Below are 26,559 nucleotides of genomic sequence, written 5' to 3'. Positions count from 1 at the left end.
TTAAAGATGGCGGCTAGCGACAAAAAAAAAAACATTGCATTTTAACAATATGTTTAACTGGTATTATGACACAAATAATGCTTCTTAAAAGCCTAATTGTGTTATATAAGCTTTACAAATTTAAATTTGATAGTTTTTTAAATGTTATTTTTTTACGAAAACGATCACAATCACTTCAAAAGATGAAACAAGCAAGAGAGAGGTACCTTAAAAGAAAAAATCGTTGTTGCTGGTTTAAAACTGGCAGAACTGATTTATGGTGGCATAATATTGTAACTAGTGTAGCTCCCATTGATGTATGGAAAATAAATTTTAGCCTTTCACGGTTTCTTTTCATGAATTTGGTTTCAGAATTAAGCCCTTATTTATTTCCTGACCCTTTTTCGCCTAACTCTAGAGCTCTATCAGCAGATAAAAAAGTAGCTATTACTTTATATTACCTAAAAGATACTGGATCTTTGGTAAATATAAAAGAAAAACAACTAAAATTTTAAGTATATGGAAGCTACCAGTTTTATTATTAAATTTATTATTTTACGCGGAAGCTTTCAAATTTAAAAAATGTAAGAGTTTGTACGCATGCGTACAAATTTATATAAGAAATTAACCAGCCCGTTTGCCGAGATCTCGGCAAAAAACAGTGAGATCTCGCTATCCGGGCTAGCTCGTTTATTCATATAAACTAAGGGTCTGCGTCTCGGAATCGTTTTCTCTGAAATGAACCGGAACAAGCATTACGAGACGAGTAATGTCCCGGAAAAAATTGACGAATAAACTGTCCCGGAATAAAGTTAAAAACCGGGACAATAAATTTTCTTTCGGATTTTAAAAATTGTATCCCGGATATCATTGTCTCGTCTCGTCTCGAATAAAAAAAATAACGAGACGCAGATGCTTAATATAAACGCAAAATAAAATTAAGCTAAAATATTGATGACGTCGATATCTCGGCAAACGAGCTGGCTCGGCAAACGAGCCAGCCCGCTTTCCATATAAACAGGCCCTTAGTACTCTTACCAAATTTAGCGTATATGACACAAGTAGGTTAATGCTACGCCAAAATAGGTATCCATAGCAACCAAATAAAAATAATAACACCTTCATAAGAAGCGCAGACCTTGCACTGGTGGTCGTGGCAAACTTAGTATGTATAGCACTCATAAAAAAACTATAACTACAAAAACTAGGTTGTTGCTATGCAAAAAAATAGGTATCCATAGCAACTAAATAAAAAATAACGCCTTCATAAGAAGCTCAAACCTTACATTGGTACTCATACCAAATTTAGTGAATGTAGCACTAATATTAAATTAGTTATTAATTTTGTCTCAAAATTGGCCATTCTGGCCCACTGTGGAACGCTGAAATCTGATGTGTGTATTTAAAGCGATAAGGGCCTGTTTATATGGAAAGCGGGCTGTCTCGGCAAACGAGCCAGCTCGTTGCCGAGATCTCGACGCCGTCCTTATTTCAACTTAATTTTATTTTGCGTTTATATGAATAAACGATATATATATATATATATATATATATATATATATATGTTATAAATAAATTTATATAAGAAATTAACCAGCCCGTTTGCCGAGATCTCGGCAAAAAAATAATGAGATCTCGTTATCCGGGCTAGCTCGTTTATTCATATAAACTCAAAATAAAATTAAGTTAAAATATTGATGACGTCGATATCTCGGCAAACGGGCTGGCTCGTTTGCCGAGACAGCCCGCTTTCCATATAAACAGGCCCTTAGCCGAAAAACAGAACTTAAAGCTTACGGGATTATAAATTTTGGGGCTTTCCAATATGGCGATTTTGGCGTCAAAAAATTAGAAGTTTTGCTCGGAGTTACGCTATCCAGTTATTATAGAGATCAGTTCCTAAAATATGTTAATGTGTTTGACAACACTTGTAAAATGCCAGCTCCAGAGCACACAATTTCTACTAAACACTGTGGAGTAAACTTAGTTGATTCCATTTCACTAGATAATCACCCTTTATGCAAGCATGGTAAGTTTTTATTACTTTTAATTCATGATTTTCTAAGCTGGAAACCTGGTCTTTACCGAACCCTTGCTTTACTGTTTGTTCCGTCTATAATGTAAACACAAAGTACTCATTTGAAAATTACTTTTTTAGGACCAACATTGCTATTTGAACGTTTCTTTAAGGATAAACCACCACAAAAGTATTACGCATGTTCAGCATGTAGAGATCGCAAACAGTGTTCCTTTTACCAATTGTATGATGAGAAACCTACGAAAGCTAAAAAGTTCATTCAACAGGTATTTAACTAACATTTAACCGAATCTTAGTAAATTCTTGGACTTATGCTGTTAGCCATTATGAAGGGGTTTTCTGTACTTTAAAAAGACAGTTATGGATATTAAAATGTTTTACTACTTATTTTTTCCCTTTCTCTAAGCAATAAATGTCTTCAAAAATTGAAATAGTATTCTTAAGTATTAGCCTATCCTTAAATGCTTGTCATCACTTTATTTAGTGGAAAAGATAATCTGATAAAAAAATAAGTTACATAGTTGTAACTATAGAATGTTGACTACTTACAAAAATTAGTGTTCACAGTACTTAACTATAATAACTTTCTTGGATATAATTTTTTTGCTGTTGATCCTTTTTTTGAATTTTCTGAAATTAACTTAAAACCTTTTTCAAGTTTTCTATGTTTGTAGAATAGCAAAAATCATTAAATAAACAGGAATATACATGTTATCTACATTATACTATCCTTATTTGTTGACAGATTCTCATCTTCGATCATATTGATGTTTAAATTTGTGACATTTTTTTACCAAATGATACATAAACTCTCTTGTAGAAACAGCCTTTTTTTTTAACAATCAAATTGTCAGTTAATTAAAATAGTAATGCAGTAGATTGAATTTGTTCAATTGAATTAAATTCAATCATATATTTCTTTCTGCTCAAAAAAAAATATTATCAGAAATAAATTAGTTAAAGAATCTTTCTATTATATTTATTTTATTACTATTAAATAGTTGAAGAATTTAAAATTGATTTTCCTTTTTTCTTAAAGGAAACACACAAAAAATTGGTGAAAAAGAAAATTTTGAAGAAGTTGTGTGAAGGTGATTTTTGGTGTTATTCCTGTGGTATTGGACTCCCACATTCTTCTCAGCATCAGCATAAGGAACATTTAAAAACTATTCTTAAAGCAAAAGATTTAATGGCACCAACAACCTTTATGTATCCAAAAGATAATAAAAAATCAAATGCAGTTAGTAAAATATTGTTATATTATTGATTTTGAACTAATTTATGCAATGAGTAATAATGTGTCCACTGAAAAATGAGCAAGAAAATAAAATATAATAATTTTGTTAAATGTTGGAGAAAAAGTCCTATCTTTGCATATGTAAATTATACAATATGTAGATATAAGTCAGAAAAAAATTTAGAAATAAAAATGTTAAATGATTATATATTGCAATATATATAATCATTTAAAATAGAGGAGAGCAGGGTTGGTTGTCGCACTTTTTTTATTTTAGACTCCTCAGCTTTTATTTTTCATCAAATTAATGCCAAACTTTACGCAAAAGTAGTTTAACTATTTCCGGTAACTATTTGAATATTTTTGACATGAAATATTTATGCTGTAAAATCATTTATCAAAGACCTCTTCCCAGTGACAACCAACCCCACCCACATACTTGGTTGTCACATACTATGGGGCTGGTTGTCACATTTCTTGATATGTTTTGATTATATTATTAGGATAAGTAAATACCTGTGGCAGCAAAACCACTTAAATATTGTGGGGAGATACAGCCTTCAGAAATGCAATGTTTACTATTTTTGGAAAATCATATCGTGGGTATACTGGCAAAAAACGCTAACTCAAAAATCACTGTTTAGAGAAATCAATCATTTAATTTTTCTTAAAATAGGGGAGACCGGGGCTAGTTGCAACAAAATTTAGAAAACTGCATTTATCTCTTTAAACTTTAATATTTTTGTAATTTTTTTTCAGGGTTATAAAATAGATCTTAGTGACATATTAATCCAACATTGATAAATATAATATAAAACTTAGTTATTCCGCAATAGTGAAACAAAAATGAAAAAAAAGATGTTGCAACTTACCCCACATCGGTGCAAGTTGCAACAGTGAGTTACAACACAATACTCTAAAAGTATAAGCCTTGCAGATTTCACAGAAAAATTACTAGTTAATCTGTAATTTCTATTTGGAAACAAAAATTTTACAATTACAATAAAAGAAAGTATATTTACGTTGAGCTGCATTAAAATTTATTATGCTAGACTTCACATATACCTGACTTGTTTAGTAAACTTAAAAAAAGAAATATATATATATATATATATATATATATATATATATATATATATATATATATATATATATATATATATATATATATATATATATATATATATATATATATATATATATATATATATATATATATATACAGGGTGGTGCAAAAAAAAAGCCACACTAGTTTTTTTTTTAATAAAAACAGCAACAAAAAATGAGTAAGACTCGTATAATAAAAGTATTATAGGACAATTTTGATAAAAATGTTTATAACATCATTGTATATTACATATAATAAAAAGAAATTAGGATTTGTAAAGCATTTTTTAGGTTTCAGCTGTTTTAGTACTTAATTGGCCATCCTTTGTTTTTTATGACTTCTGCGCATCTGGAAGGCATACTATCTACAAGTCTTTTTAATAAATCGTTTGGCAAAGCATTCCAACCATCAAGAAGAATTTGGAACAAATCATCTTCATTTGTTGCTCTACGATCTTTCAATTTTCTATCCAATATAGACCAAAGGTTTTCTATTGGATTTAAATCAGGAGACTGTGCTGGCCAAGACATAACTGGTATTAATTTAGATTCTAGATATCTTTTATTCAACCGTGCTGTATGTTTAGGATCGTTATCATGTTGAAAGATGTAGTCACTATTAGGAAAAAGTTCTTTTATACTTGGTCCAAGCTGATTAACTAAGATTTTATGATACATATGCTGGTCCATGATGCCCTTCACCCGGTAAAGTTTTCCAACTTTGTGTGCACTAAAACAACCCCAAACATTAATCTTTCTGTCATGTTTAATTGTTGCCTTGCATGTTTGGGGGTTGAATTTTTCCCCAATTAATTTCCAACAGTGAGATCGACCATTATAAAACAAAACAAAAGGAGACTCGTCGCTCCAAATAACTTTAGCCCATTGTTCACATGTCCAATCTTTGTGCTCAATGCACCACTTTAATAGTTTTTTTCGATTGATTTCACTAACAAAGGATTTTTTAATTTGCTTTCCAGAAAAAAAACAACCCGATGCTTTTATTCTGCGAGATATTGTCCACTTTGAGATATTACTAAGGTTCAAATCTAGTTTTATCTCAGAACATGTGATTTTACGATTTTTTTTGACAGCGTTAAGAATGTAGCGATCTTCTTTTTTTGAAGTTTTAGGCTTTCTCCCAGATCCAGCAGACCTTTCAGTTTTACCAGTGTGTTTATACTTCTTTACCAATCTACTAATAGTTGAGTTTTCTCGTTTAAAACGCTTTCCAATGCTTCTATGAGACTCTCCTTGGTCAGCAGCTTCAATAATTCGTCCAATTTCTACATCCGTTAGATGTTTTCTAAAATATTAAATGTGTCCATATTAATCTTTTTCTTAAAGATTTTATTTATGTAAATATTAGTTTATATATAAACATACCTTTTCAGTCCTAAATTTTTCACTGACACATCCAATTTTTTTTGTTTTGCTTGATTATACATTTTATACTTAAAATGAAGAAAAAATATTAGTGTGGCTTTTTTTTTGCACCCCACTGTACGTACATACATACATACATACATACATACATACATACATACATACATACATACATACATACATACATACATACATACATACATACATACATACATACATACATACATACATACATACATACATACATACATACATACATACATACATACATACATACATACATACATACATACATACATACATACATACATACATACATACATACATACATATATATATATATATATATATATATATATATATATATATATATATATATATATATATATATATATATACAGTGGTGGCCAAAAGTCTTGGAACAACATATTTTATGTTCTGAAATCAATATATTTGTGTGAAAAACAATTTATTAGTACATTTTTTTATTTTTTTCAATAAAATAAGTGTTTATAACAATTTCAAAGATGATAGGTACATGCACATGATTAAAGTTCAATATTTAATGGAAGCATAGTTATTGTCAATTACCATTTGGATACGTTTTGGCATGCTGTTAACAAGTTTTGTACAATAGTCTGGTGTAATTTCATGGCTCCACACTGATTTGATTGCTTCAACTAAATCATTATAGGATCTAGGCTTTTTGGCAGCAACTTTTACTTTCATAATATGCCAACAATTTTCAATAACATTAAGATCTGGTGATGACCCAGGCCAATTTCCAAGGGTTTAAATTCCTTCATCAGCAAACCACTTCTTTACAATTTTGGCTGTGTGGCATGGTGCACCATCCTGTTGGAAATAAGTGCAGTTTAAGATCTGCATGAAAGGTGGCAACTTCTCCTTCATAACATCCAAATAGACTTTGCTGTTTATTGTGGTATTCTTGGGCATTATCCATAATGGCCCACGTCCTTTGGCAGAAATAGCACCCCAAACCATACAATACTCAGGAGCCTTGACACTGCTAACTGTATATTTTGGCATATATCTACAGTTTTTTGGTCTTCTTACAAAGTTGTTTGTAACATTAAATTGTTTAATACATGTTTCATCAGAAAAAAGAATTTTAGACCAATTTTCTCCAGTCCAATTTTTGTAGCGCTGACAAAATGTTTTTCGATCTTTTAGGTTTTTTAATGATAAAAATGGTTTTTTTGCTGGCTTGCATGCCTTCATTTTGAAATCAACCAAAAGCCTTCTTCTAACTGTTCGGTCACTTACTTTTTTCTCAACAAAAATTTCCTTTGAAATCTCATGTGCAGATAGCCGTGGATTTGCATGGCTGATCCGGCCAATAAGTTTGTCAGTTCTTGAGGTGGTTGCTCTGGGCCTGCCTGATCTCATCTTTGAAGTAAAATTTAATTGGGGCTCTTCTTTATGCCTTTTTAAAGTTCTACTTACAGTTTATAATGAACAACCAAGCTTTTGAGATATTTCTCTTTGAACTAAACCTTGTTCATATAATGCAGCAATAATTCCTTCTTTTTTTAGGTGAAAGTTCTGGCATAATATAGCTGATAAATTTTTTAACTAAAAATAATAAACGATAACAGTAAAATAAAAAAAAAAATAATAAGTTCTAAGTATTTTTTTAAACAACATTCTCTTTAAAAATATACCTCAAACCTTCAAAATTTATACTTTAGATCAAAAAAAAATGTTTTTGGTCGTTAAATGTTTTGTTCCAAGACTTTTGGCCACCACTGTATATATATATATATATATATATATATATATATATATATATATATATATATATATATATATATATATATATATATATATATATATACATATACATATACATATACATATACATATACATATATATAGATGCTAAATCTAAACAATGTACTAACAAAACAACAAACAGTTGAACTTCTGTATTTCTTTTTCTATAATTATGTTAAACAATGAATCACACTTTAATGTTATACACATTGAAATAAAAAATAATTTAGATTATAGATATTTAGTTAAACAAATATGACACATTGACTTTAGATTTTAAGATAATATCTCAGACATTAAAATATTCCTCAATAATACAGGCAAATAAACAAGGACTATCTAAAAGCGACATTTAGTTTGCAGTACACTGAGTCGAGGCAATTGTGACAGCCATCCCCATATATTTTGTGTCAAGCAACCCCTTCTAAGTAAGTTGCAAGACACCTGTAAGTTTATCTAAAAGCGTGTGAGTTTCATGAGAATTTTTTGTATATTAAGTTACTCAAATGAATGAAAAACTTTAAAAATGTACATTCAAAGCACAATAATATAATTTTCGTTTGGTAAAAGAAAATTTCTAAGTGAGCAAAATTTTACTTTTTCATATCAAAAACCTATAAAAACAAATAACTTGTTTTCTACACGCCAAAAAAGCTGAAAATTAGAGTGAAAATGTTTTTTTTATATAACATTTTGATTGTATGATTTTAAAGTTCTAAATCTTATCTACATTTCCTGTAATAAACTTTGTGACAACCAACCCCGCACACAGTGGAAAATTGTAGAGCAGTTGCATATCATAAATGTTTTTTTACTAATGTCGCTACTGTCATTATATTTCAATTTTATTTAATAGTTTAATAGTCAATCATCACTATAATGCAGGAATTTCAGATAATTTTATGTAAAAATAAAAGTTTTGATACCCTACTGTTTATTACTTTTGCGGATGTTCATTTCAAACCTGTTCGCTTCACACTTTAAAAGTTAATTTTCTAAAAAACTTTCTAGGAATAAATATAAAGTATTATACATTTGAAAAGCTCATGTTATGGAGATTTTAAGAAAATTATACATTTTTACTTATATGGTTCAGTTTAGGATTAATTATTTAAACAATAAATGAAAAAAAATAATATTCTTCAAGTTCACTGAGACTTTTGGCAGTTACCCACGCTTCCACACGCTTTACATTTAATGTAGTATTGTAGCCTATGTGTTTGTTAAAAACATGTATAAGAATGAGTTGCAGAAATGTGCGCTTTCTGAAATTATCGAGAAAAAAGTGATAAAAGTAAAAAAACAAAAAACTGCTTTTTATCGTGGTTTCAAATTTTGTTCATTTATAACAATAGCTTGGTATATGTTTTTTAATTTATTATCAATTTTTTATTGATACCATGGTATTCTTGTATTTTTGCACTCATTTTGTGGTGAATGTACACTGCCAATATATAAAGTGTTGAAACATTTATATCAGTATAATAAATTCACAGTGGAAATTAAACCGACACGTTTGACTATTGAATATTATGTACATTACTTTTGTGACTTGTTAAAATGACAACTTTTAAGTGTTTGAAATGTAAATTATTGCTTTCCTATATTGATGGAGGAAGGACAGTTGAGGCACTGTCAACAATTTTAAAAGAAATTATCAAATTTCTGAGGACAACTTGTGTTTCATCATTAGTGATATTTAAAGGCACATTATTCTGTTGTTTAATAAACGATGGATACAGGCGTCACGGAAAAAGGATGCTTTTTTATCTAAGAACAGTGATTGGTTGGATTCTGAATATTTTACCTAACTCAGAAGAGGCAATTACCGACTCCACACCATCTACTTCTTTTGAAAAACGCGGAAGACCGTGCTTGTCTTATGGAGATTCGTTAGAATCCAGCAAAAAAAGAAAAAATACCATGTTACTTAAGCAATATGGATTTGATCACATCTTTAATACATATCTTCAGGCGTTGTGTTCAATAGGAGAAGAAGCAGAAGCAAAACTTGTGGAATCATTAAGGATTGCTGATAAAGACAAAATAACTTAATATCGAGTTTTATGGAAAACGCAAGCCAGAAAAATATGAAGAAGCACTCAGCCTGTTTATTGATTTAGATTTAACAAAAGCACAATATTTGTACATGAGGAAGGTGACAAATGAACAAAACTGTTCCATATTTCCACCATATTGTAAAATTCAAGAAATTAAACAGACCTGCTATCCACCATCTTCTGCAATAGAAATTACGAACACACATCCGAAAATTCTGGAACTGCAAGATTTATTGGATCACACTGTAGCTAGAAATTTGACCATAGATTCCGTGTACAGTATTGAATTCAAGCATTTACTTTCATATAGTAAATGGGGCTGTGATAGTTCCTCTGGCCAAATCCAATACAAGTAGAAACTTCCAGAGGAATCTGAACTTATTTCTGATGCAAATTTGTTTACTAGTTCTTTGGTGTCTATCAAACTAATTGATATAGTAACTGGCGCAGTTGTTTGGCAAAATACGGCACCTTCAACTAAAGCTGTTGTAGATGAAATAAAGAGCCAAATAAACTTTTTGCGGCCGTCTATAATTAATAAAAATGGTAAAAGTGTACAGGTAAAACATGAGCTTTTTCTAACAATGATGGATGGAAAAGTGACTCAGGCATTAACGGATACGCCTTCTGGATCTACATGTACAATATGTGGAGCTACTCCACGCCAAATGAACGATTTGACTAAAGTGGCTTCTAGGCCTGAAAATGAAAGTTTGTATCAATACGGATTGTCTACATTACATGCCTGCATTCGTTGTATGGAAATGATATTACATATTTCTTACAACCTTTCTTTCCAAACATGGGCAGCCACAAGTGAAGAAAGGAAATGGCTAAAGCAAGAGAAGATCTTGGTGCAGAAACGTTTTCGTGAGGAGTTAGGATTGATCATTGACAAACCAAGACAAGTAAGTGGTAATACCAATGACGGTAATACTGCTAGAAGATTTTTTTACAATGCAAGCTGCTCTGCTAAAATCACTGGAGTGGATGAAAATTTGATTAAGCGATTTTACATAATTCTTCATGCTCTCTCCTCAGGTTTTATGATAAATGCTGAAAGTTTTGGTAGTTATGCTGTAGAAACTTCCAGAATCTATGTGACCAATTATGGATGGTACTATATGCCATCTTCAGTACACAAAATCTTACTTCACAGAGAAAATATCATAAAGCATTTTGCAGTACTTCCTATCGGTCAACTTTCAGAAGATGCGCAAGAATCCCGTAATAAGGATTATAAAAAATTTCGCCTTCATCATGCCAGAAAATGTTCTCAATCAGTATGATATAGTGCCTTTAATATACCTATACATTATTTCATAAAAACAACTATTTAAAAATTGTTGTTTAGAAACTGTTTTATATATTTCTATAATTACTAGGTAAGCATTTTATGTATTTTTCGTCGTTTCTAATAACTTTAAGGTATTTTCATATATTTGTAAAGTATTATGTTAAAGTGTCAATTAACAAACTGCCAATTTTGAAGTTTTTGATTTTTATTTATTTATTTTTAATATTGTATTACAAAAAATTCTTACAAAAAGTATTTCATTAGAAGCGTCATATACTACTTTACATTTGTGCAAATTTTCAAATCTCTATTTTTAGTAACAAAAAAGTTATCAATTTTTTGTCTGAAACACACCTTTATTTTCCACTGTGCTGCGTGACAACCTACCCCGCTCTTCCCTACAGTTATTTTTTTACAAGTGATGTTATCATTTTCTAGGGATTCAGGATTTTTTGGTTGTTAAATGCAATGTAAAACATACTCATTTATAATTAATTTTTTGCTTTAAAGTTCAGAGATTTTCATGTAATCAACTTTTTTTTCAGCAATATTTCTTTAATGAAGAAACATGCTCTGTGTTCTTGAAAACAATCAAGAGAATGGGCTATAAAAATATTCTCTGTGTAGGAACACCAAGGTACTATTTTATGAGATCTTAACACCAAAGAAACTAATTAAGCTTAAAGTATGATTATCTACCTCCTGGTAATTAGTTTTATTTTTAAACTCTATTAAACATTTTTTCAAGTGCCATTTTAAATAGAATAACTCTTTTTAGGCTGCATGAAGTTTTACTTAATAATGACTTGCAAGTTAGGTCTTTGTTGTTGGATATTGACCAAAGATTTGTAAGTAACATTTTGCAATTCTCTTAACAAAAATTGTTTAAGTTTCTTTTTAAGTTTTTTTTGAAAATGGCACAGGCATTTGTGTTAATGCTGCTGATGTTTGTGTTAATGGTGTTCATTGGCCTTGGTAAAAAAAGAGAAAAATATAGATTTTTTTTTGAAAGGAGCAAGGTTCATAACAATAAAATAAATAGAAAAAGCAGATTTTGTGATCATTAAATTTTTTTTTCTTTTGATATTTAAGAGTCACTTCTTCAACACTAAATCATTTCTACACTATAATATGTTCAATGGTTTCTTCTTCAATGTTGATATTGGAAATGAGTTACTAAAAAATTTTCTATGCCAGTCATCAACAGAGAATACTTTGATTGTGGTTGATCCTCCATTTGGCGCTTTAATTAGTTTATTAGCCAAAATGTTACAGAGATTATGGAATGTATGTAAGTTACCATTTTGTTTTGCATGGTATTAAATGTTTTATTAAATCACAATCAACATTTTAAGTAATTTACTATAGGTGATAATGAACTGCCTACTATGATGGTGTTTCCTTATTTTTTTGAAAGCCAAATTCTTGAGCAAATTCCTTCATTCGTTATGTTGGATTATAAGGTGTATTTTATTTCATAATCTTTTAGACATATCAGTGATATTGTTTTTATTTTAAAAAATCAATCTATCATAGCACATTGGTGTAAAACTGTTATTATAGTCATTAAGTTTTTACTTTTTTGTTGTTTAATTTTAGCTTTTTTCCTTGTTTTGTTTTATGCTAAATTCTATATTTTCTATAGGTTTGCTATACTAATCACTCTCAGTTTAACAATTCCACAACCCGAGGTTCACCTATTCGTATTTTTACTAACATAGCAGTTGATAAAGTTGCTCTTCCAAAAGAAAATTATAGGTTTGTAGGTCTTAAATTTTTTCAAATCAATAAATGTTTAGCATTCTAGACTGTTAGAGTTTTTACCCTAACAATCTGCAATGCAAAACATTCTTTGAGTTGACAAAAAGGAAAAATCTTAGCATTTAGAATTATCATAGTACAATACTTGTATTTAAGTTTAAAGTAATTATGCAATATTAAGACTTTATTAGTATGAATTAAGTATATTTCAATTGTTGATTTTGATATGCTAGGTTCTGCAAGGTGTGTGATCGATATGTTTACAAGGAGAATAAACACTGTAAGCGATGTAACAAATGTACTTCAAAAGTAAGTTTTTAAAAATAATGTAAATTAAAAAATGTTTTTAAGGCTTTTCTTTTTCTACTTAATTGTTATTCGTATCTTACTAATATAATGTGTTTTTATTTGTATTTGCTTTGAAAATATCAAATTATGATTTTGAAAATATAATCACAGGATGGTCGTTCATATATTCACTGTATTATATGCAAAATTTGTGTGAAACCAGGTATAATACAATTGCAATTGCTTGTTTTAAAATAAACTTTGTTTTTAGCTTTTTATGTTAAATTACAATTGTAATGCAAGTCCACTGCAAACTTTTATAAATTAGTATATGATAAATAAATAAAATATCCAGACTATTTATCAAAAACTACAAAGCTGCTGGGAATATGTTTAACAAAATATGCAATAGATAGTGGCTAAGGTGGTTGTACTGTTTGAAAAGTGAAGACAAATCTTGAATTATCTACTTTGATTTAATAGAATGGATTGCAACAATCTCTGGAAAGATTGTATGTGTAGAGAGCAATATTTACAGCAAATCAGAAAAAATAACTTTGCAGTACAGTATATTGAGAAAGAATTTGAGTTTTGGAAAAATATCTTGTTCACTATTAAAAGTTTTTGCAATATGTTTTCTCAAAAAAATGAGGAAATTAGTAAAGAAAACTTGCTTCCTACAATAAAGTATGAGGGTTATAATGTGATAGTTTGAGATCAAAAATGAGATCAAAAATATACTGAACCATCAATACCTGAAAATTTACCAAGTATCTGTTGATAGGTTGCACCTTAGTCTTCCCTGGAACTTCTATTAGGAAAATAACCTAAAGCATACAATCAACTTAGTAAAGGGGTGGCTCCTGTATAATGTTTCAAAACAAGTACATTCACATTCACCATACCTAAATCAAATTAGCAATTCCTTTTTTCCTCTACTTATACGAAAACTTCTTATTGTTATATTTAAGATAGAAAACTATTATTGACTAATGTTATTGTTTTGACTTTTTTTTAATTATGTTATTTTTTAAACAATCAGATCGTATTCATTGCACCATATGTGATAGATGTGAACCTAAGAACCATGACTGCGTGAAACAGTAAGCTGTTTATTTTTTTTGTGTAGGATGTTAGGTTGAGCTTATTACTTTGCAAAAAAATTTTTCGTTATAAACTGATTAATTTCCATGAATTTTTGTAGAGCTCATTTGCGTTGTCATCGTTGTGGTGAAAAGGGACATAAACGAACGGACTGCCCCTCCTCTGAAAAAGTGACGTACGTATTATGCTTTAATCATGTTTTACACAAATTATAGACATGAGTATACAGCATCAAAAAATCTTTAAAATGAGTAGTTGTACCAATCAATGTGATAGTTTGAGCACGTGTTTAAAGAAGTATTTCATGACAAAACTCCATTTTAAATTTTTAAGTAATGAAGCAAATACAATTTTTTGACAGTGTTGTGAGACTTATTTATTATAGAAATAACATTTTTGACAGTTTTTTCGCAAAAAATCAGCAAATGTTAAAAATTTAACTACTAGAAATTAAAAGTGCAAAACCAGTTTCAATAGTTTTATTTTTAAAACCTTCAGTTATTTAACTTTTATTTAAGAAAATTAAAATAAAATGTTAAAATTGCGAAATTATTATTCATTAGTGTTGATTAAATTTTCAAAACGGTGATTTACTAAATATTGACATTCTTTTTTCTTTAGATTAATAGTTAATAAGAGAAAATCTTTGTTCAAAGATGGACACCCAAAGAAATTGCGTAAGACTAAAATGTAATTGTTACTTGAAATAAAAAAACGACGATTAAAACCTTGATTGTTTTCGTAAATTTGTTAAACATTTAACCTAAAAAATTTAAGATAACGGTATGTAAACAACTATCTAATTGCCAAAAAAAAAAACAGGCAACCACATATGCAAAGATTTATTCTGCCTTTTCTTTTAAATTAGAGTGCTTGCTAACCATTGTCTCATTTTCTGTGCGATTTCTTGCAGCACCATCGGTAGAACACCCTTCACTTTTTTCCATCATTTTAATCTCATAATATTCTGTTTTTTCAGGCAATAAACTGCTTATTACTGAGGTTTTTGGTAATGAATTGCAGTCATCTAACGAACAAAACCTAAATGTAATAAACAAAGTTTTAGGTTTCGTGAATTCCTTACACAGTTATTCAAAAATAGTACATTAGGCCAGGTTAATATTGAAATCAGAAGTTTGACATAATAGAGATTTGTTAATTAAGCAAAAATAAAATAATTAGGCTTTTCATTATATGTCTTATCATTATTTTTAGTATTGATACAAAAAAAAATTATAAAATCTTTGAAATATCATCTTTGCGACAAATATTGCAAGAAAGCGCGCAAGGTAAACAAATGTTACATTTGGATAAAGGTTTCGGAGTACAACAGCATAACCAAAGAAAATATTTTTAAACAAACATAACGCTTTTGTGAATACATAGTAATCTACGTACAGATTATATAAGATTTTTATTTTCAATCTAATAGTAATCAAAGCTACAGTTAAATCATCATTTCTAAACTTTTAACAGAAAAAAATATGAAATGGAAAAAAGTTAATCTTAGGTTTCCTTTAATGTCTATTTACTCTATAGAAAAAAAAGGTTAGAATATTTTAAATTTTTATCCTGGCTTATAAAGCAATTACATAAACAAAGACTTTTAAAAATTTGGATAGGCTTTTTGATACCAGTTTCTGCTGTTGTGATCTGAATTTCGCCCTATGTGATTGTTCTGATCATTTATCTGTGGCCCAGATAAAGGTTAGTACAAAATTGTTTTAATCATTGGTAAAACTATATAAAGAAGAAAACATCTTATTTTAAAACAAGCATTATTATTTTACTAGTATACTTTACATAATAGTAAGTTTTTTATTCAGTTCCTCGATATTATCAATCAATATTTAGAGTCTTGTTGAAGACAGTATGATTGCCAGTGAGAAAAAGTTGGACCAAAGGATCGTTTCAACTTGACTCAGTTGATCTAGACTGGGTGAGAAAGGAAACTTTAAAGAATTATCTGACTTATTATCAAGTGTAACACTAATTCAACAATATGACACATCTAGTTTCTTTCAAGAAACTGGATTGTTAGAATCTGATTTAAAATCTTTTAGCTCTAGCTCTAATGAGGTAGCATAAGTTTACTCTTGGTTCTTTTTTATTTCATACTGGATTACTTATACAACATTAATTGTGATATTTTGAAAAAAATATTACAGTAAATTGAAAATTTAATGTCTAAACTATAACTGGTAATTTAAAAAATTGAAAATTTAAATTTTACAAGATATTTATGGAGTATAATAAACTAAGTTTACTAAGTTAATTTAGTGCGATAAACTTTGTTTTCATGTATAGTTTTTGAAAAATATACTTTTATTTAAAAATCTTTCTTTGTTTTACCTTCAAGATATGGGAACCTTAGAGAGAACCGTCAGGAATTTATAATCTGTGGAAGTTTCCAAATTTTGCTATATAGCTAATTACAATTGATTTAAGTTGTTTAGTGGGAGCTGTATTAGCAATTGCTTTTATGCTTAATCTATTAGGACTGTTTGTTGATTCAACAATCGCATCAACTTTTAGACAAATCCAAAGTAGAAAGGCAAAAAAAAAATTATCAAAGTAGTATCAAATCAAATAAGAATAGCAGAGAATTTATTGTGTTGATGTTGATGGTAACAACAGATGGTGATATTGCATTTAAAATGTAGGAACAAAGAAAGAATATTATGTGACTGTGACTAAAGATCTTCTATCAGATGTTTTACGGTGAGAATTTTCTTACAAACCTTTACTCTCAAAGTTGTTATATCCTATCTTTAAAAATATCTTGAAGAGTGTGACTCTCTAAAAACTCTTTAAGCAATTCTAGTAGACTATACTGCCACAAATACGGGTCTTTAAACAGGAATGGTGGCAGTTTTGGAAAAAAAATTAGGATGAAAACTTCACAGTGTAAAGTCCAATCCTAACCAGAATGAACTGCTCTTACACTGTGGCATAAGCTACCGTTATCTGTTCATGCGAATACTCATCTTATGACAATTGTATAGTAGTCAAAGTAAAGTAATATGAAATGAATAATAGATTTTCATTTAGTTGATCTTTAGCGTACTTTTAAGTTGAGTTAAAAAAAAAAAACCTCACTCGTTTAATGTTGAAATAGTTTAGATTATAATTACGTCAGCTTTTTTTTCTTCGAATTTTGTATTTATCAAACTTTATTTTTTAAAGTTTTTTAAAGTTTTTTTCTTTCAGTGAAGGCGACCCTCCTAATAAACTCTGGAGCTTGTTCGCTATTTTTCCCTAGCATAAGTTAAAATCAATATTGTTACTGTCTAATTGTTCAAACTTTTATTCAAAGTGTGCTTTTTTGGTAAAATCAGGATCTAAATCCACGGTTATATTTTTATAATACTAAGTTCTGGCTTTACAAAAATATGACAGTTTATATATGCGGGCTTCATTTTGCTTTGTCTAAAAGTCATCCTAAGTGAGTTTACAAAAAAAGTAAGACTTCTCAAAAAAAAAAGAAAGTAAGAAAGAAAGAAAACAGGAAATGGTGAAATAAATTAATGCGGAGTCTTCGAAGACCGTTTTAATTCTGTAATTGTTCGTGAAGGCATTGTCTGATTGTAATTTTAAAAAAATCTCTTTAAAGCCAAACACTTAATTTTAAGAATAATTGATTCAACGTGTCCAACTGTACATTTTCGTAATTCGCTTAGGTTTTCAAATACAATTATTTTAAATATGAAGTCAAAAACTTACGCATTGCTAAAATCATCATTTGTATCATCGTTATCGGTCGTATATTCTGTTTCTGTCTCGCTACCTGTAACGTCTCGGTACATATTCTCGCTATAGAAATCAAAAATAGCTTCTCGAGGACCCAAAGCGGACGGACAACTTGCTGGCCTCTCATTTTTACATGACTTTAAATCTTTAATGAATCTTTCATGTTTTCTTTGCTGAATTTTCTTAAGCTTTTTCTCTTCTTCTAAGATCCATTCATCTTCATTTTTTGCCATAAGTTCTTTGTTACTAAGAACATTACCGGATTCGTCAACAATTCCGAGTGATTTCTCGTGTTGGTCGAAGCTGTCTTCAAGTCGAATACTAGACCTTGATTTTGTTGGTGGTACATTTTTTTCTTGTTGGCTTGATCTGTCGATTACATTTACAGGAACAGCATAAACACATGATCTATGCTCTGATGTGTACTTTTTTTCCTTGTTAATATCTGAGTTAGCTATAGGTCTAACTGCTGATTTCGGAGGTATTTTCATGGAAATATCAGACTTTGCAGAAGAGGTTGTTAGTATTTCTTTGACTGAGCTTTGCTTATTAGTAAAAAGGTTTTTTCCGTAAGAAATTTCGCCGGGAAGACTTAAAGAAGCTAAAGAATAGTAGCCACAAGAAGTATTGGCCTCTCTATAAACGTTTGATTTTTCTTTAATCTTTGTTATGTAGTCGTTAATTTTTTGAGACCACTCGTTTTCATCTTGACTATCTTCACTCCCGTGTGTCAGCTCTTCCAAAGCTGTGTACTGGTAGGAAGTGAGGCGACCTCCTGCTAAACTTTTTTCCTCCCAGGCTGTTTTTGTTGAAGAAGGTAAAAACTCAAGCAATCTTTTTTCCGGCAACGGCTCGGAAATAGTTCTGGTGCGTTGAATACTTTTATTCAAAATTGATCCCTCTTCAAATGTCTTAGAAACACCGTTACAAGTACGTTCAGTTTTTATTGTTTTTCTTGGAGACTCGAGTTGTATAAGTTTTTTTTTTGCATATATTTGAGTATAGGTAAAATCCTTATGGTGTTTGTTCAGACGTTCTGGTAGTGAATGTAAATCTGTATGGTCTTTTTTTTTTTGTGGGCAAATTCTGAACTTTGAGTACGGCTTCTTGTAAATTTTTTTTTTCGATTTTTTACATGTATTTTGTGTCTTAGTAATTTCATGTAAGGGTTCTTCGTACGTTACAATTTTATCATCATGTGTATTCATAATAATGTCAAATCTTCTCGCAATCTCATCGTCACTAGCATTTTCGGTTTTTTGTAAGTTTTTTGTCAATATATTTTGTTTAGAGGATGAAATTGGCTCGACACTTCTGCTGCGCGATAATGTTTTTGAGTTTTGGGCTATTTTTATTTTCGTTGACATACTTCTAGTCAAACCTTTTTTGTAAAAAATTTGTCCCGATCGTAGGCTCTTAGTCGTTGGAGAAAAGCATTTTTTTTGTGTTAAGCATTTTCCTTTTCTTCGAAAATCGTTACATTTGGTGTTGCTATTTAAGCTAATAGGACGATCCTTTTGGAGAAGATCCCATATGGTATACAATTTTGAAACATCGATATCTTTCTTTTTTGTTTGTTTTTCATCATTAACTAAGGAATCCTTGAAATTTTTGCTGTCTTGCGCCTGTTCACTAAGGTTCTGTGATCTTAAAATTGAGTTGACCATTTCACCAGAAATCATTGTTTCTTTATGAACTATGTCATTAGTATTTGTATTTACCAAAAGACTTGGTTCCTCTGAGGCTCTTATGTTTGATTTAGTTACCTCTCTGAGCAAAGAGCTTTCAACATCCACTATCCAAGCGCAAGAATGAGATTTTTTTGTATTATTAATGTTAATTATTCTTTTTGCCTCTGTTTCAGGAATATTATTTGAATCGATCTTTTGTTGTACACCGCAATGTGTCTGTAATACCTCATCTTCTACTTTGTTTGATTTTTGTATTTCCACAGTGACTAAATCTTTAAAGTTAGAAGGAACAGAAGGAAGTTGGAGTTCTTTTTCAAGTGCATTTGATTTTAGCTGAATAACATGTCTTGGTGATGATATTTTTTCAGTTAGGTTTTCTTGTTCTTTTTGGGGAATTTCTTCATCTTTTGTTAACATTGTATCACTCAATTTAGAAGGAACATAAATATCTCGAATGTTACTCAGATTATTGTCTAATCTTTCAATATGACCTACGTAAGAATGGATTGGGCCAAGATTAGTACGATAAATAGGGCTTAAACTCTCTCTATTTTTTAACAGTTCAGCTAAAATGTCTGACTTAGAGGTTGGTTCATGTGATTTAGAACGCGAGTGTCTTTGAGGCAATCTTGGCAATTTTCTTGGGAAACTATGTTCATCAGTAGACGCATATCCACCAGGACTTCTAAGTGGTATTACATCTTCATTTTCTTCACCGCATTGTTTCTTCGTACCTTTTCTGTAAGAAAAAAAGTCTTGATTAAAAATTGTTCTTTTAGTTTTTAGTTTAAGTGCGTTATCTGATTTATGCTGTGTTTTTTCAACTTCTCTTGACGTTCCTTGAAATACATAATTGTTATTTTGATTATATTTTGGGCTATTTAACTCCTTAACTTCAACAATATTTTTTGTTTTCGGTAGAATTGAGATCCTTGAAAGTTGATCATTTTTATCGCTAAGAATCGAACTATCCATCTGTCTTTTTTGTACTGACCAACGGCAGTTAGGTTTATGCCAGTCTATTTGTCCGCTATCAAAAAACTTCGGTACTCTGTTCCAATCAATTTGGAACTGACTGTTCTCCCTGCAGCAACCCATTTTTTGGGAAGGTGACTTCTGCCTATGCTCAAAATTTTTGTTATCGTCATCGATATCTTCGTTGTATCTTCCATAACTCCTCTGTGTTTGATACAAATAAAATTCAGGGTTTTTGTCATTAGCTTCACACAAATCTTTTTTCTTTGTTGGAATTTTAGTCGTTTGTGAGCGACAAGAGTTTTGCCAACCTGTTTCATTTATTGTAATTTTATGCCAATCTTTTAAAATACTGGATGTTTCATTACGTTGCAAACTGTCTAATTTTGATGTCTCGTTATATTGTAAGTTTTCGCTTCTATTTAAATTTTCAAAATTCTCATTAACTTGAACAGTTTTATCCATGACTGCGGATGTAATTTCTTCTTTTCCACTAAATTCCTCTTTGCCACCTCGTTTATCAAAGATTTTGCTATTTAACTGTCTATCATTAATGATATAATTTGCAATGACTCTTGAATCTCGTTTAATGCCAGAAGCTCGCTGTTTTTCGTTAATTGTATTTTTGTTAACGATGGTACAATATGGGTTTGTTTGTTTTTTTCCAGATAAGTTTCTATTGCATTCACCTTCTTTCTTGTTTCCACCTTTAGCACAACTGCGTACTTTGTTGGTAACAACTCGAGCATCAGGTCTTTTATTTGCAGCAATATTTCCAGAAGAAGTTTTCACTAGACGATAAGCCACTGGTCTTGCATTAAGGTTAGAATTACTGACTCTGCCATTCGCTAGTACCTCATTCTGTATTTCTTCCAGCTCTTCTTCTTTCATAATAGTGCCGCGAGAAAACTTATCTACTTTCCTTTCTAGATCATAACTACATAATAGTAGCTGGTTTTGTAAAGAATTCACTTTATCAGGTTGAGAAAAATTATCGTATTCTGCTTTATTCTTTGTTCTACTGTGAAATTCCATGTCTAACATGCTGGAAGAACAGAAGTTACTTGGGCAGCATTTTTCTAAAACCTTTTGGTTATGAAAAAAGTTGTATTTCTTTTCTACACTTTCTGGAGTTATTGTGTTTTTATTTTTAGAATAGATGGCTGTTTTTGAAGGTGAATTTATTTCTTTAGAGTATTTTAATTCACTTAATGAAGTTGTTTGTTCATTTTTGTCATCTAAAATTCCTTTTCTTTCACTGTCTTTACGAGCAGATTCAGATAAACCTTTTCTAAGCAAACCACATGATGATAACCTTTGTTGTTGAGTAAACTTAGGCTTCTTTTTTTTAATGGTATCATTAGGATTTGGTTTTTTCTTTTGGTCATTTACCTTTATTGTTCTACCAAATGCTATTTGCGTTTTTGGTTGTTTTTTTTCGGTATTCTTTTTTTTCACGCCATCAGGGGAGTTGTTATCAATTTCGCTATGGCTTCTTGTTTTAACTGGCTCTTTGTCTAATTCTGAATTGGGTATAAAACAATTTTCTTTTGAAAAATGAGCTTGATAAATTGGCCTACGAATACTTTCCCAACACGGTGGTTCATTATTCGATGATTTAATCTTTCTAAGCTGACAAGGTTTAGCATCCTCTAGTGTTTGCTTTTCATTTTGAATACTTACTTTAGTGTTGATTGGTTTTATTTTGATAGGAGATAAGGAGTGTACTTTCTCTAAATTTTTTTCTTGACTAGAAGTTAGCTGCTTGGGCTCTATCTTCAACTTATGTTCTTGACTTTTTTCTATATTTATACTTTGATTGTCTAAAACAGGTAGATTTTTTGACACTTCCTGTTTGAATGTCTTGTTTTTTTCAAGTAAACCATCTTGTTTCAATTTATTTACCTTAAATGGAGAGGTTTCAGTCTTGTTTAAATTTCCTTTAGTAATTTTCTTCGGCGAACTCTTAGATTCAGCAGGGTCTTGATTTTTCTTGTTTTCTTTAGGGCAGCAAATTAAGCCTTCTGTTTTATTAAAGTCATTGATTAAAGTTTTCTCAACAGCTCTACCTTTATCTTCGCTATGTTTTTGAAATTTCTCAGCAATTTCATAGTTTAACTTTGATTGGTTATCTTTTGGATTTATTAATTTATTTGACATTCTGTTGTTAAGAGTTTTCTGTTTTTCAACTGTAGTCATACCATCATTGATTTCAAAAAAAACACTTTTTGTTTTTATTCTAAAACCTTCACAGTTTTCTTCAACAGGGTTTTTTTCCTCTTTCTTTATTGACGTTTTTATCGTAAAACGAGGTTCTGTGTCTTCATTAATAGTCTCTTTTTTACAGACCTCTTGGTAAGTTTGTGTTTTTAAAACAAGATTGGTGCTATCTTGTTTTTCATTGCATTTAAGTGAAGTTTTTCCCTCATGCTCTATACTCCGTGATTCACCGGTAATGTTAAGTTTGCTTTCTACTTCATGTTTTGGTTTACTAAAAATTTTCTCAAAAAACCCAGCATTAAGTTCCTTATTAAGCTCATCAGAAAAAGATTTCGCTGGAACGCCCTTTTTTTCATTACTATTTTTTCTCTCTTCATTCTTGGTTGTTTTTTTTTCAGAGTTTTCAATTGTATCTTCTGGATTGATGAAAACTTTACTTCCAGTTTTGCAAGACTTTGATTCTTTATTGTTTTCAATAGGAAACTTTCCATCTGAAAATAAATTCAATGTTGATATATTTTTAACTTTTTCCTCCTGCGAAACTTTGCTTCCAGCTTCCTGAGAATTTTTGTGAGCATTTTCTTGGAAGGTTTGCTGATCACGTTTTGACTTCTTCATTTCTTTTAGTTCTTGTTTAGAGTACCCATTTGTTTGATTTTCAATATCTGGATCATTTTCAATTTGAGCTTGGTTTTTTTGTAAAGGAATTTTATTTTTCAATTTTATTATTTGTTTTCTTTCTTGAGGTGGAGTTGAAAACATCTCTCCTTCACTATCCACAACCTCTTTCCAATAATACCCTTCATCTTGATGTCTATCTTTATCAACTGACTCATTTATTAGCAATTCATTCGATGAGGCTCTTACCTCTCTGTACCATGGATTTGTTGTTTCTTTCTCGTTTTGATTACCAGTTAAAAGCTGGTTGTCATTGTTAGCCTGTTTTTCTTCCTGCTGGTCATGGGAAATAGATTTTAAATGCTTACTTGTCTCAGCATTACTAATAATGATTTTGTTATTCAACTGACATAAATCTGCATTTTTTTGTAATGAAAGTTTTGGTGAAAAAACCCGATCCCTTACAATCGATGATCCAATACCATCACTTACACTTTTGTTCAATAATGGTAAGGATGAAGAAAAACCTGGCTCTCTTTTTGATAATGATCCCATGCTATTATTTAATTGGCTCGAGTTCTTTTTTAATGATGATTTTACCGGCAAATTTAGCTCTTTATTTGTTAACGAGTCTACACTTTTATTTAAGATTCCAGTGCATTTTTTCGATGGTCTTTTGTCTGTTAATGACGCTGTACTGTTACTTAACAACCCTAGGCTCTTATTTAAAGATCCGGTATTATTATTTAGAGATCCGGTGCTTCCAGTTACTCTATTTTTTATTAACGATTGTTGCAAATGGGAACTCGACTTTCTCTGTGAAACAGGATCGAGTTGAATTGTATACTTGTTATCTTTATATTCGCTGCGATCATTGTGTAGGGTTTCATCGTTCCCCTTTTTTCCGATCATGATGTGTTTGTTTTTATCATCTAAAACTTCCACAAAGTTATCAAGATCTTCAGGATCATAAGAATTTAAATTAATAGATTCGATAACAACCTCTTCAACCGGTTTACAATTCAACTTGCTGATGATCTTAACATTTTTATTATCACATCTAATATCACCATTTTTTTTTTTTTCTTCAGATCTTGGTGTATCAGAAGTCAAACTTTCGTCTTGGTCTGTAATTACAGAATATTTTGGTTCAACTGAAAGAACTGTATCTACTTTTGTTCCTGGCAAATTGTAATTTTTACCTGTTGGGAGAGAGCTTCCATTCAATTCCGAAGTATTGAATCTCAATACAGTTTCATTTTTTACATCGTCTGAAATTCGACAACTATTTCCACGGTTTTCTTCATCAACATTTGGGTACTTTACAATGTTTCTACCATTTTTAGGTATTATTTTCTCATTAATAATAAACTCTTCCTCGTCATCAAAACTTCCAAATACCTTTTCATCATCAATAGCCGTGTTAATTTCATCGATCGATGGTTTCATGTTAGGTCGCAAATCACTTTTCTTAACAACTTTCTTGTGTAAACTTTTTCTAAATTGATCTCGTTCATCTGCTTTCACTAATTGGAGACAATACTGCTTCTTTTTCCGATCATATATATCTAGATCCTCATCTCTGTGTTCAGTTTCTCCTTCTAATAAAAATTTAAAACACAATGAGATAATTCACAAATATGTGAAGTTACAACTCAGCTACAAAATAGTTGAGTTGTGACTAAATATATCTTTTGTAAATATTAGCTGCATAAAATTTTCTATTTTTGATACTTAGAAACTAAATCGAACTTCTTATTAAAAGCAATAGCATAAAGGCAAAAGATTGAACGATTAAAAGTTACTAGATATGACCTTTTTTCCCCATTGTCCCAATAATAACCGGCAAATCTAAATGTATTTCACTGCCCAGTTCTTCATACATTCCTATACGGACGATATAGTCAACTCTTATTTCGTCACTCCTTGTAAATGTTGGTCCTATCGCTGGAATTTTTAATTCTTTGTTCGTCCATATGAACCTAAAGATTGATACAAAGGGCTAAATAGTTATTCGAAATTTCATGTAAAAATTTGCATTAAAAACAAACTTAAAAGAGTCTAACCATATCTTTTGAAATAGTATTTTAAAAAATTTTAAGATAAATATTACACACTTGCCATACGGTCCCAAACGACTTTCGTGCAAGCTTGTTGTGTCGATCATGAAAGTGCTCACACCGCATCTTGATTTACAACGAATCCTTCTTATCAGTTTAACGTAAACCTCTTTCATTATTTTTGAAGACTTATTTTGTGCGATTGTGTTGATGAATATGCTCTGCCCTTGAATATATTGTGATCGATTTAGATAACACTCCAAAGCTAACGATCCACAAGGGACTAATCCAGCACGAACATTTTTTTCTTCATAAGAACCTGGTTGGAAAGCCAACTCTGGTCGGTCAGGATCTATAAGCTCGTTAATCACAAAGTTAAACTTTTTGACTTTATCACGTTTGTTAGGTCGACTAAGAACTGCTTTGAGAAAATATCTAGCATAGCCAAGGTTTTTGTCAGGTGGGCTTTTAAAAGAGATTGGTAGATTCTCAGGTATATTAAACTCAAAGTCATAAACGAACCTGCCACGATCATGAATTTCTGGTTTTTCTTCATTATCTGCGTATCCAAAGACGAGCAATCCTACATCTACAAGAACTTTTTTTTTTCCACCTCCTCTAGCTTGGAAACTACCAGATTGAACAAGCCATTGACCTTCTCCATCTCCATATAAGACGATCTTTAATGACCTTATTGGTACAGGCTTTTGAAGACAAATGTAAAGTTCTCCTTTTAATATCTCTCCCGGCAAAAAAGCAAGTCGATTTTTTTTTGTCAAAATAGTAAACTCTCTTACATTCCTCATCTTCTAAAATGTTTTATTGATCACATGACTGTGTTGATTACCCTTTCTCGCGCTGCAATCCAGTCTTGGAATAGTTAACAAACATCATATTTGTACCTGAAGTTAAAATAATAAACTTTTACCAGCATGTTTTTACAAATACAAACCTGTAAACTCTGTTTAGAAAAAATGGAATGGGAAAAAATGATCGTAGTGTTTTTAAAAAACTAATTTACTACAATAATTTTTATCTCTCTATTCTCCTCTCTTTCTCTCTTTTTCTTATATTCAACTTTGCTTTATAAAGAAGAGTCTGCCAAAAATAATTCCACCCAACTTTGATAAAGCAAAGACAAATAGCCGCGAATCGCACTCATCAGTCGATTCATTTTTCAGGAATTTTGAT

The 26,559-nt window shown here is 30.4% G+C and overlaps 2 protein-coding genes across 4 annotated transcripts; one reads left to right on the top strand and one right to left on the bottom strand.

Moving 5' to 3' along the window:
* The first annotated feature begins 1,701 nt into the window (after nucleotides 1–1,701).
* Nucleotides 1,702–14,781, top strand: LOC145180366 (rRNA N(6)-adenosine-methyltransferase ZCCHC4-like). The gene is made up of 13 exons (XM_090082114.1): nucleotides 1,702–2,008; nucleotides 2,138–2,283; nucleotides 3,057–3,257; nucleotides 11,447–11,538; nucleotides 11,680–11,749; nucleotides 11,994–12,192; nucleotides 12,270–12,364; nucleotides 12,547–12,659; nucleotides 12,896–12,971; nucleotides 13,122–13,173; nucleotides 13,993–14,053; nucleotides 14,155–14,229; nucleotides 14,676–14,781. The coding sequence occupies exons 1-13, from the start codon at nucleotides 1,915–1,917 to the stop codon at nucleotides 14,746–14,748; spliced, it is 1,347 nt and encodes a 448-aa protein (XP_089938240.1). The 5' UTR covers nucleotides 1,702–1,914; the 3' UTR covers nucleotides 14,749–14,781.
* LOC145180363 (uncharacterized) lies at nucleotides 14,405–26,559 on the bottom strand. 3 transcript variants are annotated; one of them, XM_090082099.1, is made up of 5 exons: nucleotides 26,390–26,559; nucleotides 25,426–26,270; nucleotides 25,124–25,290; nucleotides 17,778–24,909; nucleotides 14,405–15,095 (listed from the first exon to the last, which is right to left on the bottom strand). In XM_090082099.1, exons 2-5 carry the CDS (start codon nucleotides 26,172–26,174, stop codon nucleotides 14,897–14,899), a joined length of 8,247 nt encoding a protein of 2,748 aa, XP_089938225.1. In that variant the 5' UTR covers nucleotides 26,175–26,270; nucleotides 26,390–26,559; the 3' UTR covers nucleotides 14,405–14,896. The 3 variants fall into 3 exon arrangements, with proteins under 3 accessions (XP_089938225.1, XP_089938226.1, XP_079911364.2); XM_090082100.1 differs by having other exon boundaries at nucleotides 26,393–26,559; XM_080055238.2 differs by lacking the exon at nucleotides 26,390–26,559 and having other exon boundaries at nucleotides 25,426–26,312.

The sequence above is a fragment of the Hydra viridissima genome, unplaced genomic scaffold, assembly GCF_058129835.1.
Source record: "Hydra viridissima isolate aposymbiotic clone 2 unplaced genomic scaffold, HvirCarnegie_v1 scaffold_3, whole genome shotgun sequence".
In the NCBI taxonomy this organism is placed as follows: domain Eukaryota; kingdom Metazoa; phylum Cnidaria; class Hydrozoa; order Anthoathecata; family Hydridae; genus Hydra; species Hydra viridissima.
The sequence above is the reverse complement of the archived record's forward strand: the minus strand, read 5'-3'. Positions and strand labels throughout refer to the sequence as shown.